Here is a 17,119-nt window from a genome sequence, read left to right as displayed (position 1 = left end):
GGGCCTATTGCACAAAAGCAGAATTAAGACATCCGGGATAAGTTACTGAGCTGCGCTCAGTGAATCCAAAACAAGAGCGTACAGGCTTAATTGGTTGCACAACGAGCAAGCCAGGATGAGCAGACACTGATTCACCAAGCCAGGTGAAACCGATCCTGGATAAGTGCGCGCTCACGGCTCCCTCAAACAGACCCCGCCACCGATCACAGATTCACTGATTCACCATGGCAACCATGGCTTCATTGCTTCTTCTACGGTGTGAAGTAGGTAGCGATAGCCTTTACACAACAGCAACAAACAGCAACACCTCTGTTTAGGAGAATATTGCAACTAATGCCTCGACCACAATGTGCAAAATGGTTAGGCAACTCCCGTGACGTCACATTGTCGCATGACAGGTCGGGAATGGTGAGTATGTAAAATTTAATTAATGATCACAAACGTTTAAATAATGACAGAGGGTCTAGGTATATGTGATAACAATGTGTAGTGGGCAGTGGAATAACTATTAGTTTCCGTTTGTGGTGACTGCTGACTGAGATAAGGGATGAGATTAAATAGATCCTGGAACTTAGCCTGGTCTGGAGCAGGCTAGCTCCACAGCATAAATCGCCATGGTAACTTATACCATAACATATCTTGCTACTCCCTATCCCGCTTTTGTGCCACTGGATCACAGATAAATTGAGCCAGGATAACCAAGATATCCCGGCTTAAACCCTTATCCTAGTTTTGTGCAATAGGCCCCTGGTCAGAAGTTCATGGCGAGTTGTTTATATTGTATGTTATTTTCAGGGCTTTGAACCGATTTCTTTTTCCAAACGGTTCGTTCCGAACAGAAACGGAATTATAACGTTTCCGGTTATGAGTTCCACCAATAAATTGACGTTCCCGAACCGGTTAGAACAAAAAAATACTGTTCCCGGAACGGTTAATTTTGTTCCTGTCAGCTGTTTAATGCTATAGAATTATGTCACATCTTTCTCATCCAGCTTAAACCAAATGTAATAATATTACAACCATTATTAAATAATAATAATAATTAAATAGGCCTACAATTATTTCAAATGTGTAGTTTATTGTTAAAAGAGAAAATTTCCACACAAACGTAACCACATTATTAAGACACGTGGTTATGCCACTCGGGCAACAACAAATTCCCACTGTCGGGGGGAAAGGCCATTTAGCCAAATGTTCGCTAGTCCATCATTAACGTGGAGTCGACAAATATAGCTATTGATATTGTGTTTGGAATGAGCGTTTTAATTAACGATGAATCGTAATTTACCTCTTATTTAAGATGTGGAGTGGAGACTCTGTAATCCACCTCTCTCTCCATTCAGTCAACGAATGTCTGATGTGATGTCACACAGGAAGTGAACCTCAGCAGTCATGGTAACGTGCGCAGGAAAATAATTACTTTTCTTTTTTTTAGTTAATTAGGCAACAAAAACTTTGAGGAACGAAATAAAACTGGTATTAACCGGTTACCATTATTTTTAAATAAGTGTTCCTGTTCCAGAACATAAAAAATAATAACGTTTCCGGTTTCGTTTCTGTTCCCTGTAAAATACAAAAAGTTCCCGGTTTTCGTTTTCGTTCCTTGAACCGGTTCAAAGCCCTGCTGAAAATGATTATTTCTGAAAACTTTGGCCAAAGTTGAGATGTGGGAAAACTCATCGTTTCACATTCATCAAGGGAAAACAGCGTGTTGCATTGTGGCATGTTGTTCCCTCGTTCATTTGAAATCTCTGATTGACCACTTGTTCGAGGGATTTGCAACTGCCTTTCCCAGCCGTTTATAACATGTTTGTAGCATATCAGTGTTCAACAGAATTATTTTTAAAAACGGAGGGGATATAGGCAATCAGTTTATTCCTAATAGCCTACCCTACGTATCTCTTAGATTTTGCTAATGAGTGTTGTAGGAGATATTGACGGCACAATAACTTTTACAAAAGACCAGAAAACAATGTTAGGGCATTTGTGGAGAAGAAGGATGGTTCGTGTGTTCTTCCTACATCTCACGGTAAGTTATTTTGTTGCTGTGATTGGTTAGGTCTATCCAATTGAGTGCAGAGGCACCCCCCCCCCCCCCCCCTTATCGTTTAAAAAACACACCCCATAATTATGTCCCAATGGAGCAGTATCAGACTCATATTCTGACTAGAATTGAGTATGGCTACGTCAGGCTAGGAAATTGGTAGAAATGTGAATATTTGGTTAGCATGTTGATTTACGGTGTGTGACCCGAAATATTCTGGTTGCGCCCCTTTCAGTTGGGGGCCACTGTGCTCCTAGTGAAACAAATGAGTCTGGAGCCCTGTGTGGGCTTGATGTAGTATGCCTGAAGTCATAAGCTCTTTTGAACTCATTAAACTCTGCTGAGACAAGCTGTGTTGCATTGTCACTGAAGATTTCAAGTGGAATACCCCACTGCACAAACATTCTCTTGAGGCAACTTATCACTTGCTTGCTACAGTAGTTATGGTGGGCAGGTGGGCTATCTCTGTCACGGGAGTAATAGTCCACTACAAATATATACTGCTTTCTGTCTAGCTGAAACAGATCAGCAGCTATCTTCTGCCATGGTCCATTTGGTAATGGAGTTGTTATTAATGGCTCTCTCTTTTGAGTTGACTTGTTAATCATACAGAACTCATATGTTGCCACACACCTGCTAACATATGCTCCGATTCCCGGCCACCAAACAGACATCTTGGCTCTTTCTCGGCTCTTTTGGTCAGACCAAAATGACCCTCATGGAGTTTCTGTAGCACTTCCTTTGCTGTGACACAGGTATGACGATTCTGTCATCATATAGCTGTAAACTGTCTGCTTCTGAGAGATGAACTCTGGCAGCATGGTAGCCATGTTGTGAGTGTGGTATCTGTGACATAGCCGTGGGCCAGCCGTGACGAATGTAATGTGATGACCCTTTGGAGATCTTTGTCATTGAGGGTGGCTTCCCTGATCATTTCTAGTCTGTCATCAGACACTGGTCTCGTGACCATCACAGAGTGAACATAAGCTTTGACGTCTTCTTCTGTCTCTGATGTATCGATGTCCTTGAGTGGGTTTCTAGACAGCGTGTCAGCAATTATGAGCTGTTTGCCAGGTATGTGTATCGCTTTGACATTGAAACTCATGAGCCGCCTTAATAAGCGCTGGCATCGCAGTGGTGCTTTGTCTAACTGTTAATTAACGGCACCAGCGGTTTGTGTTCTGTTTCAAAGATGATGTTTTCCATCCCGTGTAAGTAGCGTGAGAAACGCTCACATGCCCAGACCCCCGCCAGATATTCTTTCTCAATCTGAGAGTATCTGCGTTCTGTGTCTGACAAGGTCCGTGAGCAGAAAGCAACTGTACGCATCCTGTCTCCCTGATCTTGGAGGAGGGTGGCTAGCCATAACTACTCGCATCTGCACTCACCACTGTCCTCTTGCTGGCATTGTAGTAAGCTAACACTGGCGCTGTGACCAACATCTGCTTCACCTCTTATAATGCTTGCTTTTGGGCTTCACCCCACACTCACTGAACATCATTCCTTAAAAGTGAAGTGACTGGATGCATGACTGTAGCAAGATGAGGCAGAAATTTAGCTAAATAGTTCACCATTCCTAGCATTTGCCACAGTTCGTTGATGTTTTGGGCACTCGGCATCTCAGTAATTGCCTTGACTTTGCTACTATCCGGCTTAATTCCATCATTCCATTCTATGACATGTCCAAAGTATTGGATCTCTGACTGTGCAAAGTGACACTTGTCTTTGTTGAGCTTTAGTCGTGAGGCTCTGATAGTCTGTATTACATCTTTCAGATTGAGATCGTGTTCTGCCTTATTTTTCCCATAGACTAAGATGTCGTCCATCACCACGACTGTGCCTTTATGTTCGCGCAGAAGAATGCTCATTTCTCGCTGAAATCCCATACAAAAATGTGATATATGGCAATATATGAACATATATGTCAAATAACAGGGACTTAATTTTACTTATATGGACATATATGCGATTCAAATATTTATGTCAAACATATATTCAAAGTTATATGTCCATACATGCATACAAAATATTTTAATTTCCCAATAAGATGCTATATATCTTCATATACTAGATTCAATTATTTGTTTTCCAAATATATGGAGAAGTTTATGTGTGAATATGTGACAGACTTATATGTAGTCTCCATTATGGTGGCATACATATCCATACACTAGATTCCACTACTTATTTTCTGAATATATGGAGAACTTTATGTGTGAATATGTGGCAGACATATTTGTAGTCTCCATATATGGTGGCATATATATCCATACACTAGATTCCATTAGGCTACTTTTTTTCTAAATGGAGAACTTAGTGTTAATATATTTGTTTATGTCTTGGCGTCACAGGTATGGTGTCGATTATGCTGCTCGGCATCTTTTGCCTTATGTGTCAATGTTTTGTGTGGAGCGCTTTGGGTTGCACTATGTGCATACAAAAATGTGAGGCCAAAGCTACTTTAAATATAACGGATGCTTATCGCATCTTGATATGCGCATGCGCACACAGCAATACCCATCCCCCACCCTTGACTGACTTTTGAACTCCAACCACGGTGACTTCAACCGTCACTTTTCTGTCCTGTCATGCATCTGACTTTGTAAGCTGTACAAACTCTGCTGTCATCATATCCAAGGTAAGAAGGCCTTTAGTAAAGGAATTAGTTAGAAAAATGGAATTAGTTAGAAAAATATTGTTTTTATAATGTAATGTTAACCAAATCCGTTTGTTAACAGTCTAACCATCATGTTAGAATTAGCTAACGTTAATGTTATCAATTAGCTATCGATAACGTTAGCGAGCTAATATTGCTAACGTTAGATGTTAGCTGTTAATGTTAACTTTTCCATTAACTAACTTTACCATTATGTGAAATATCTAGAATGGTAGTTAACATCATATCCAACAACAAGCCTGTCTGAGATGTCGTTATGAATATAAGTTTTAGTTTGAATGAAATATCAGGTGTGAGTAAGTTATCATAGCTAACCTAGCTATCAAACACCCCCAATTATCACCACTTTTGTTCAGAAATTCTGAAAAAACGATGTTTTTTAACACTTCAAAATAACATTTGCTAAATTAACCTGACATTTTTCAGTAGCCATAGGTGTGTAGATTTGAACAAAATCTGGTTTGTTTGTTAACGGGAGCATTTACTGCCTGAAATATCCGATTTTGTTTACCACGCTCGGAGTTATAGTGCTGGCCTGATGGGTCGCCTATTTACACCGTTTCAACGGCACATGAACGGTTAGACCGAGAATTCTCGTCTTGAAATTAAAATTCCACTGGAGCTCCAAGCGGTTGTGTACACGCAGCCTTACAACACTGTCTTTGAGTCACTGTAAAATGTCATTTTTGGTACATAGCTAATTTAGATACACCTATGGTGTGGGTGGTTGCGTTTCTTTAGGAGTCTGCTGTCTTGGTTTGTATAGAAATTGATATTAAGTGACGCATACACGCAAGACGGTGGAAATACGGGACCGACGGTAATAGGGGGAGTTCCGATAAGCTTATAACTTACATTTAAAGTGGTTGCTAATAACCATGCAGGCTAACGTGAACGTTAGTAGGGCTAAATTAGGGTGCCAGACGTCCCGGTTTAACCGGGACAGTCCCGATTCTGAGATGCGTGTCCCGAGTCCCGACAAAAGCCTGTCGGGACGCTAAAATGTCCCGGTTTACACCAACTACTATTAAAGTGTCCCGGTTGTCAGAGATTACATAGCCGACATGGTCTTATTATAGCCCGATCATTAACTAAACCCATGTAGAAAGACTAGCCTAAAGCGTCAGGCGTATGATTTCGATAATGTGTGTGTGCGTGCGTCAGTCGTAGCAGTCTGCATAATCTTTGCAACCAATGTTACAATGTATCCGTAAACACTGTTGCAATGCCTCTTCATATCTGCCTCGTTTTAATGGTTAGGCTAGGCTACGCTACGACAATGTTGAAGAGAAAGTCATCATTCTCAAAATGAGTTAAATGTTTTCATGCATGTCTGGATAATGGGTGTGCATTGTTTAGGAGACAAACAAATGACTTTGCACTCATGTTTAGGCATAGTACAGGACCTTTTTCTCTGACTGAAAGTTGCGCAAAACTTGTGCGTTTACATAACGATATTTAATGAATTCGGGGGCAACACCCCCGCACCCCCTAGAACAGGTTAATTCAATTAATCTTCAGCGAGGTCCAGTTACGGAAAATTTCCTCAAGCAAAGGTCCGGAGCATCATAATGTGCGTGTTTAGGCTATGTATATGTATGTATGTATAATATTAGGATGGATGGATGGAGCCTAGTTGTAGATAGATAGATAGATACTTTATTGATCCCCAAGGGGAAATTCAAGAAATAGAAGATTGTAGGCCTAGGCCTAATGTTTAATGTGAAATAAAATAAAGTAGCCTAGCCTAAAAGGCAACATTCGAAATGAGGAGAAATAAGGCAAGATAAGAGTAGCCTAATTGGGGAGAAAAACTGAGTAGCCTTGGCTACTGGATTTAAGATCTTAACGTGAACTCAAAATAAAATTTGAGCTGAGACAAGGATGGATATTCCACAGCTGGTTCCTTGAACCCATTAATCAGCAAGTTTAATTTAATTTTTATGTTGACCCGAAATCCTGGAAACCCAGGAATATCACGTTGTTGGGCAGTGAATGAATGCATGTAGGCTTAACTAGATTGTGGTGGACTAGATTGTGGTGGATCAATCATATTGCCACTCACTGTAGAATGGGCCTGGCCTACCCTATGCTTGCTCAAACTATATTAATATCGCCTGTCTCAGAATATATAGAAGAGGTCCAGGGCAATTCCGCGCAAAACTGTCACATCCATATTAGTTGGCGTTACGGACGTGACAGTTTTGCGTGGTATTGCCCCCGTATCGTTATATAAAGCTCTGTTCTCGCTGTCTAGCTTTCTCCTCTTCGAGCAATCGATGATTTGAAAATAACTTACTTATCGTTAACTTAGATATCCATCTTGTTTCTCATCCCGTCTCCTCTCCTCGCTCGTTTCAGGCCATCAGTCTCTTCTCCATAGTAGGCTACTTTACTCACTGACTCGACCTTATCAGAATTCACAGATTTCACTGGCTGAGTAGCAGCAAGCGAAATGATGGTTCCTGAAGCTCCTGAAGTAAATGCTGTTATCCTAACCAACGAAACATTTAGCGCAGCTTTGAAATCTTAGGCTATGTGAAAATCTAAATTAGGCTATTATGGTCTGGGTCCGGATAGGATCACGTCACGGTCCGGACTCGGACCGCGGTCCGCCATTTGGTGATGGCTGCCCTAGAACGTTTGGACTTAAAGAAAAAATGTCTGTTTCTGCCTGAGCTGCCGCATGTTCACGTTAAACACGGTCACGCACAAAGTGTTCCGGTTTCAGTTCCGACAAATCTGGTCACCCTAGGCTAAATAGATCTTTAGTTTGTAAAGGGTAGTGTCAAGCCATCCTTACAATAGAAGACTTTGACAAGATTTGGGAAAGATTCTTGAAAGATAGTCTTTTGAGTAAAGCTTGAATGGGGGTCATTAGTTAAAAGACTCCAATCTTTTAAGAATCTTTCCCAAATCTTGTCAAAGTATTCTGATGTATGGATCATTATGTTCTTCATCTCATAGCCCTTATTTAAGCTTACTCGTGCCAAGGTGTGTGTTTATTAAAGATGCATGTGAAGGTAGTAGTGCTTCAGTGATGGTCTTTTCATGTTCTGTGTGTTTTACAGCATATTAATCTTCTCTGTTCCCTGTTTTCAGGTGGTGATTTGTGAGGACTGCTGCCCTGAGAACACTGAGTGCATTCTGCATGCCAAATCAATGTGCGCCACTTCCATACAGGGAAAAAAGTTTCTACCTGGAGAGTTTACTCACTGTTTGTGTGGAAAAACGAAACTTTAATAAAAGGTTAAACAAATATTTTGTGTGTTTTCTTTGGAACATCAACAATGTTATATTTCTGAAATATACATCTATTGTGACATAGCAGAACATTACATATATTTTGCAATATATTTACCTAATATGAGTGCAAATATATGTCCATAGACATATATTTGCAATATATTGGCATCCCTAGTATGCATACGAATACATAACTTATCATATATTAACATATATGCAACTGACATATATTTGTAATATATTTGTATATCTTGGAAAATATATGTGACATATATAAAAACGGCCAATTCTGCTATATTTTGAAATACATTTGACGTGTATGTGTATATATGTGACTTATATGTGTGAGGCATACATTGACATATACATAATATATGTGATTTACATATATTGCCATATATCACATTTTTGTATGGGATATTTCTGGGGTGGAAGTTATTCCTAATAGGAGCCTTTTAAAAGAACCGCCCCACTGGCGTTATGAAGCTGGTAAGCTTTTGACAGCAGGGGTCAAGAGGAATTTGCCAAAACCCACTGGAATCATCAAGAGACGAGGAAACAGTGGCCCCTGACAACTTTGGCGTTACATCCTCCAGTGTTGGCAGGATGAATCTCTTTGTCCTCACAGCTTCATTTAGCCTCATTAGGTCCACACAAATCTTGACTTTGCCGTTTTTCTTAACTACAGGCACCATCGGCGCGCACCAGTCTGTGGCCTTTGTTACCTCTTCAATAATCCCCAAAGACTGCATCCGTGCTAACTCCTCTACGTTTGTCAGCATTGGGAAAGGGACACGATGTGTGTGGTGATGCTATAAGGCTTTGCATCATCTCTAAGCTCTATTTTTACAGGTCTGCAATTTAAGAGTCCAATGTCACCAAACACACGCTCACATTCAAGCTCATCCACTCTCAATACTAGTCCCATTTTACATGCTACAGTGCGACTGAGAAGGTTGTTGGAGTATGAGCAACTTACGAAAAAATCCAAAAACTATATTTCTGTCCCTTTCATTCATTCATCCAACAACTTCCCCATGCATTGGAGTTTGCCGCCAGGGCTTCAGACATCCGCATCTGTGTGATGTAGAACTGGTCGCTTAGGCAAGCTAAGATATGTGTGTTGTGGCATTAATGTCTGCGCCTGTATCCATTTTAGGTAACACTTTATAATAAGGTGCCATAATAAATAGCAAACTAGTCATTACCTAACCCTTTGTTAATATTTGTATTTGCAAATTAATAGTTACACCATAGTTACCATAGTTATTGGACATTATTATTGGGGATTATTGGGGAGGTGGGTTGTGGCTTAGGCTGTGTAGAGATTGTGTGAGTGTTGGGGGTGGTGGGTGTTTGGATTGTGGGGGCAATAAAAACAGAAAACTATTAACTTGTGCCAAATAGATATTTTAGTAACAATTTACAAATATTAACAAAGGGTTAGGTAATGACTAGTTTGCTATTTATTATGGCACTTTATAAAGTGTTACCTGTCATTTTCTTACATCAATATGATCGTTACTGACATCAAAACACGGTGGATGCACATGTCTAATGAGACAGATGCGGACGCTTGTAAGCCATAAATCCAGAGGCCCAGCGACTCCTCAGGTCATTCAACAGCGTGTGTAGGCTAAACTAAAAAAATCTACAGAAGAAAGATCAGCGATCTAGCCATTTATGTGTGTAAAAATAAAAGTCTAGTGTTCATGTATCCACTAACACTGTAGTATTTCATGAAGGTTATACAGTAGTAGCAGATGTCTTTTTAAGAATTGCGGCCGGCCGCGGCCGTTACAGGAGAATGTAGAACGGCCGTCGACGGCCGCTATGGGGTATAGAGGGTTCCCCATCATTGTAACCAAAAATGTCTGGGTCTATTTGCAAAGCTGTCTGTCAGCAAACAAGCATGTTGGTACTACCCACAGTAGGCTTCTGGAGCACACTGGCTATCAATACACAAGGCAAGTTGACCAATTACAGTCCTTGCAGTCTGTGTCGCCTCAACACAAAGTTATACTTTTTTGGAGGTGCACGTCAGGCTTCAAGGCAGGGACGTGCACAGGGGGGTTGCTCAGGTTGCAACTGCCCATATGCCCTTCTCGACTCACGTTGCCCTTCCGAGGGGAAAGAAAAATAAATAAATCGTAGGCCTACAGTGGATGCAAAATTTCACGTAGGCCTAGATTTAAAAAAATCGCAAAGCCTCACTGACTTAGATTCGGGCACCAAAAGTGAAAGTCAGTAGGGGAAGGGCAAACTCTGTTTACGTACGTGGCTGCAGCGCTGCACGCGACCGGCACCTGAGCTGAGCCTGCATGAGCGGCAGCGGCCCTAGAAGGAGATTGTTGCGGTTGTCGGGTGAGACGACTCAACGTTGTCAGAAAAGGTGAGTTTGTGATGTATAACAAACGAACGATCATCATCATCAAGTTTATGAAATTAATTCAAATCTTCATAAATCCAGGCTGAGTTTGTCACTTTTAACCTAAATAATCAGACAGGATAGCTTGCAGACAAACAGCCCGTTATCACATAGCCTAGGCTAGGCCTACTATTTTTTTGGCATTAGGCAAACTAAGCTACATGTTTGCTGATAGTTAGTTTCTCACATTTAGTTTTAGCAAGAAGAATGAATGATGGATGTAATGCATCACATTAATTATTTTATTCAAAATGGTTAAATGCCTAAATCCTATCACTATTTTGGGTAGGCTATTGTTTGAAGCCAAGATGCCCACTGAAAAGAGGCGGATTCAGGAGAGGGAGAGACAATTCAGGGAGGCAGGAAAGGGCAGCACATCAGGGCACATCTGCGAAAAAGCCAACCAGCAGGTGAGAGAGACTTTGCACTCAGTAGTTAAGGTGATTGAGTGCTGTTTTTCAGTGTTTTACTTCTTTGTGTGTATATATATATTTTAATAAAGACTCTGTTATTCTCAGTCCTTCATATAGGCCTACATGGATTTCTATGCAACGTCATGAAAACATGCGTGCGCAACTAAGAGGCAGAAAGCACCATAGAACAGCATAGAGCAGTGCTGTCCATGAAAAGAATAAAATGAGTTTTTGTGCTGAAAACTGCACCAATTCGAATTTACGATGGTTAGAGAATGTTCAACATGTTCAATATCCCTAACGGAATGCATGTCTTCGCCAAAAATGACAAAATACGATGTTATATTAAAATGCAAATGAACGGCAAACTGAAATATAGTCTGAAATGAGATGTTATTATCATTGAGACAACAGGGGTAAACAAAAAAATCAGATTGTAGTTTACAGCAGTGCGCGCATCTAGTTTTGTTGGTAAAGCCTGTGAGCCTGTGAGGTTTTTTTTTGTTGGGGGTGTTCAGGTCAGAGCAACTGCCCCTCAAAATTCCTGTGCACGTCCCTGCTTCAAGGGGATACACAACGATGCAGAAGGCTGTGTTGGTCTACAACGTTGATTTGACACAGAAGCATAAATTAGGCTCAAGATGTCCATGCATTACTGTAAGACATATCTTGAAATTTGTTCTTGATTTACCTTTATGTTGTAGAAGAAACCCAGTGGTGGAGAGGGAGCTCTTCCAACCCGGTTTGGTGGATTCTGTTCAATGTTGTCAGCTGCCATTATCTCACATCCTAAATAAATCAAATATGAGAATTATTCTTGTCCCTGTAGTAAATAGTTAACAAAGCAAGTCTTCCTTCTTTTGACGGTTCGATAGATACTTAATAATAACTAGAGATTAGATTAGATTCAACTTCATTGTCATTGTGCAGAGTACAAGTACAAAGACAACGAAATGCAGTTTGCGTCTAACCAGAAGTGCAAAAAAAGTAGAAAAGTGCAATGTGATATACAAAGTATAGACAGGTGGTGCATAGACAGGACAAAAATATAGTGCAATGTAGACAGTAGTTAACAGTTGGTTTGTAACAATTCAACCCTACATTTTATATAGCCTACGAGATGAACGCTACTAAAATCAGAAAGAAACAATTCGGACACCAGTCATTTGAGTTTAAGTTTAGTTGCCGTTTAGTGAGGCTTCACGGTCACGTTAGGCTTCTTCTCTCTCGCTTAACTGATTTAATTTCATACATGCAACAAATCCCATACAATTAACAAAATAACCCCTACCCCAAACAGAAATATATAATTCAGTCCAAGCATGTACATATAAACTTGATCACTTTGTTCTACCCAGCCCCAACCCCAAAGTCATATAAAGCGCTACCGCAATTCCAGATGCGCACAATTTCCAACAGAGAGAAAAAAAAGGAGTCGCTCCTCAAAACGGAAAAAATGCAATAATCCAATAGTCCCATCCACAAAAATAAACTGTAGGCCTACAGCGTAGGAAAAATAAACACCGCGGGGAAGTCACCATACCGAAGGCCTGAATGTTCGAAATGTCCCGCTGCTCCATCGTTTCTCCCCAGACAGCGGGAGAAGCGTTAATACTTTTTTCGCACGAAATGTGCCAAGAATAACCTGTATGCAGCGTCTATTTCAATCTCTTATTTATAATCTCTGATAAACGTTGACTCTCCCAAAAACACACTTCCCGTCTGGCCTCCCAGCTACCCTTTTAAAACCTCCCTCCCCTCAGGAATAGGCCAGGTGCACATCCCACGTGACCGCTCTACTTACAGGTACCAGGTAGCCAAAGCAAAATACATTTTTCTTTCAAACAAATATTTCATTATGGTTCGGTTATGTGTAATATTCATAAAACTAGCAACTTCATCTTACCAACATCATATTCAGGCAGGAAATTAAATAAACATTTCAGTTATTATCCTATCTTATACATTATTCAATTCATAGGACAATAAACATATTTACAGGTTACAGGTTTACAGAAGGTGTTTTAGAGTAATAGAAATTAAATATAAATATGTGCAGTGTATTAGCTTAGTTACCTTATAAGAGCAGAATAAATAGGGCTATGTAATATTATTTTTTATGAACATGTACAGATATGTGAAATGTAGTGGCAGTACCATAGTAGTAGTAATAATAATATACAGTACCCTCCAGAATTATTGGCAACTTCTGCTAAAGTTGACTAAAAACCGGTATAAAAAACAATCTATGGTGGAAAGGAAAGGAAAATCTCATAAAGAAATAAATATTTTTTATCTACAATACGTTGCTCATAATTATTGGCACCCCTGAAAAATCGTATATACAAAACCTAACAGAGGCATTTTCCTATCTAATTTCAATTTATTTAAGTTAATCAGAGTGTCTATGAACTTTCAGAAGTAGTTCATGACTTTCTTTGAAAATAAAGTATAGTCATTTTTCAACATCGAAAAGACAAGAGAACGCACTAAATTTAAATAAAAAGAAAGTGTGTTGACATAAGTCAGAGCATGTCTATGACAACTAGGTATTGTTGAACATTTGTTGAAAATGCCTATATTTACAGTTAAAACAATGATTAAAAGGTTCTAATTATCTGGAAATGTGACAAACATTTGACCCATGGTTATCTTGCCCCCACGTACAGTATGGAGGATGGTAAAATAGGCAAAAAATTCCATAAGAACCACTGTTGGGGCCCCAGCCGTGGCGCGGCTGGCTGGGGCACCTGCACCGTACGCCGGCAACCCAGGTTCGATTCCCGGCCCGTGGTCCTTTCCGGATCCCACCCCGACTCTCTCTCCCACTCGCTTCCTGTCATTCTCTACTGTCCTGTAAATTAAAGGCATAAAAGGCCAAAAAAAAAAGAACCACTGTTGGAGAGTTATAGACAAAGGTATAATCTTGAGGTCACCAAGTTGATATTTTGCAGTTTCAGAAAACAATTCCGCCACAGACCAGGAACATCCTGGTCTAAAGTCAGTGACGCAAATTCAGATGTTATTTTAAGGGCGCATGCATGGCCACACAGGCCTGCAGGAATGAATGCTATGCACACCGATCTACAGACACCCCCATGCACAGATGGAAACATTTAAAGCCTTGATAAGCCTTTTGTTCGTGCATTGGTCAGAAGTAGCTAATGAGCCTATTAGCTACTTTTTTTAAAGTAGCCTTTAGTAGCCTATATAGTACTAATAAACTAATATAACGCCTAACTACGACCTATTCATTTGAACAACTTTATACAGCCCTATAAAGGCTAAAGTTACCATTAGTTTTGTTCCAATTTACCATTGTGTATGGCTTTAAACATTGTGTGCGCTTTAACATCAGCCTAAGCATTATTCCAGCTGCGCTAACGTTGTGACTGTTACCACAATTTTGCCTACCTTGTTGTAGCCCATCTGAAATAACTCCAAGCTTTGCTATGTTCCCTCCATCCTTTCGTTGTTTTAAGAAAAAAAAAACATTTTATATCCATGATGGCCTTGAAGTCTTGAGTTAGTGAATTAGTTTAAATCAGCTTATTATGTGCTGTTAACCAGCAACCATAGATAGTAAAATAAAACAGCAAGTAGCCTTGGCTACAATTTCTGTAGTTGCTGCGTCCATTCATTGTTATTCTCTCTCCTGTTCAAACAAAAGTTGTCAAGTCAAGTCAGTTTTATTTTTATAGCACATTTAACGTGCACAGTGCAACCCAAAGCGCATAACAAAAAGATGTCTTTTGGAGCAAAAACAAAAGATGCCCGATGGAGCAGTGTAGTCGCCAGCGTACCCGTGACACCAAGGCATACAAGACAGACAAAAACAAATTATTAAATACATGAAAACAAAATACAAAATACATGAAAATAAAAACAATTATTAAATAAATAACAATTTCCAAACCAGCTGAAAATGTTAGATTACATTGCAAAAATATCACCATGTATTCATAACCTTGTGATTCAGTGAGAGTGATCCCAAAACATCGGAAAGTTTGTCTTTGTGACATTTCTGTATTACATTTTGTCAAGAGGAAAAATCAATAGCAAACTGTTCCCTTATAGCGCTATGAACCGCTCCTGGCTGCGCCTTGCAAATCCGCTATCATAATAGCAATCTGCTATGGAACAAGAAGGCCTGTTGTTAAAGGGAATGTGAGATGAAGCCAGATTTGGTTTATTGCACGTTACGCCTAAACCACACCCATGAGTAATGTAGCTACTTCTGACCACCCCATTTCAGATTTGCGTCGGGTCATTTATCCCGCCGGTAAAATAGCAACAGTGCCCAAGCTCCGCCCACAAAGCTACTTGCGTTTTGTGCAAAGATACTTGCATTTCAGATCATTAAAATAGAGCCCTAAGTGTGTTCTGTGCTATTGTGGGACTGTTTTTAGTCCCAAAGGCCTTGGGAACCTAATTAAGGTGCATGGTATCATGAACACCAAGAAAAACCTGAACATTTTCAAAGGAAATCTGTCAATCTCTGCCAAGTCACTAAAAGTTGGTCATGATTGGATCACTCATTGGATCAATGAACCAAAACAAACATCCAGATCAAAACAAATATTGTTTGCTGAACACAAAATCAAGCTTCGGACATTGCCATCTCAGTCCCCTGATCTAAACTCAATAGGAAAACAGTGGGGTGAGACAAAGAGAAGAATACACAAGTGTGGACCTAGGAATCTGGATGATCTGGGGATCTCCAACTTTATGAGGTGTTATAGGAGAATATTACAAGCTCTTTTATTGGTAAAGGGAGGCTTAAGAAGGTATTACAAGCAGGGGTGCCAATAATTGTGAGCAACGTGTTTTTGTTAAAAATATTTATTTCTTTATGAGATTTTCCTTCTTCTCAGCATAAATGTACTTCCTTTCAAGGTTGGATTTTTCCTAATTTTTTTCATTGAAAGATTACAATAAATCACCAACAGATTATTTTTTTAAACCTGTTTTTAGTCAACTTTAGCAGAGGTGCCAATAATTCTGGAGGGTACTGTAGATATGCAGTGTATTAACAGAATATATAATAACAAAAAACTGAATAAATATTGATATTCAGTATGAACCATATCAGATATGTACAGTCTGTACAGCTATGTGCAGTGTGGTAACAGTACCATTGCTGTGCAGAAACAGTAACATAGCATATGTGCAGGATGAAGACCAGTAGAATATGGCTACAGTATGTATAAGTGTAATTACAGTATGTTAGTTGGTTGTCACCGGGATGCACAGCTATAGATAGATAGATAGATAGATCAGTGGGCATCGCTTTCAAATGGCCACTTCAGTCACGCATTACGAGGCGTGAAGCTGCGTGAAGCTTTAGTACCACTTTCAGCCACTGTGCGTCGCTCTGCCACTGTACATCGCTCTGTCAGTAGCCTGACTGCCGCCCCTTCTGAAAAAGCAGGAGGCTAGACTACCTTTAAACGTAATTGTTACCGAGAGGAATCCCAGCCTATGAATTCAATAACAAAATAAATCGTAATTAAACATTACCTCGATTAAGGCTATTTGGGTATGGCTTAAGGCTTGACTACACGATGGTAGCGAAAATCGAAATCTGCTTTTGATAGCCTACCGGTGCCGCTTCACAAAACGAAAAAATATCTTAATTTGCTGTCTACTGTATGTTATTGTCAGTGTTGGGGGTAACGCAACTACGCAAATCAAAACAGTGTCTTAATTTGCCCTACTTCTTGACTGCAATGTAGGCTAGTCAATTGACTGCTTGACATGTCATTTTTATTTTTCGGTACAATAAACAAATACATCTGCTTTATGCCGCAGAATTACATTCATATTTGGCTGACTGCAGATGCGCCACTTCCCTCCCCATATTCCAAGATTAAGATAGTAGCCTATACAAAAAGCACTTCATACTATCATAAAAAAAATCGTTAAAACAAATAGCTATTTGCAATTTGACAAAACACTCGTCCTCATTTTGCGAATGCGAGGACGATATGAGCCTGTTGCATTTAGTTAGATGTCCGAGTCACGCATAATGTTTGAAAACCACTGGCTCGTAATCACAATAATTTAACACAGACAGTTGGATAGCCTACTTCATCATGTCCCCATGCCTACATTTTTGTGAGTAGCATAGAGATCGTTAAAAACAATAAAGTAGCCTAAAGCTCTCCGTTTGGGACATCGAAAACGTATATTTTTAATAGACTACCGTCGAAGATGCTGACTTGCAAAAACCTCGGGATAACACGTTATCTCCACTATCATCAGTCATGCCCCTTGATCAAAGTGGGGAATGAAAAAAAGTTTGAGAACCT

The 17,119-nt window shown here is 39.9% G+C and overlaps 1 protein-coding gene across 4 annotated transcripts in view; it reads right to left on the bottom strand.

Annotated features, from left to right (window-relative positions):
- slco2b1 (solute carrier organic anion transporter family, member 2B1) overlaps positions 1-17,119 on the bottom strand; it is a 205,535-nt gene that overhangs the window by 179,918 nt on the left and 8,498 nt on the right. The window contains exons 1-2 of one of the 4 annotated variants that reach the window (XM_042076137.1): positions 12,352-12,607; positions 11,500-11,597 (exon numbers count right to left, since the gene is read on the bottom strand). In XM_042076137.1, the coding sequence (XP_041932071.1) occupies positions 11,500-11,597; positions 12,352-12,388 (135 nt within the window). In that variant the 5' untranslated portion in view covers positions 12,389-12,607. Of the gene's footprint in view, positions 1-4,572; positions 4,638-11,499; positions 11,598-12,351; positions 12,608-17,119 lie in introns of those variants that run through there. The other 3 variants (XM_042076135.1, XM_042076136.1, XM_042076138.1) reach the window with 3 other exon arrangements.

The sequence above is a fragment of the Alosa sapidissima genome, chromosome 21 (assembly GCF_018492685.1).
Source record: "Alosa sapidissima isolate fAloSap1 chromosome 21, fAloSap1.pri, whole genome shotgun sequence".
In the NCBI taxonomy this organism is placed as follows: Eukaryota; Metazoa; Chordata; class Actinopteri; order Clupeiformes; family Clupeidae; genus Alosa; species Alosa sapidissima.
This window is presented reverse-complemented; position numbering and strand designations above follow the sequence as displayed.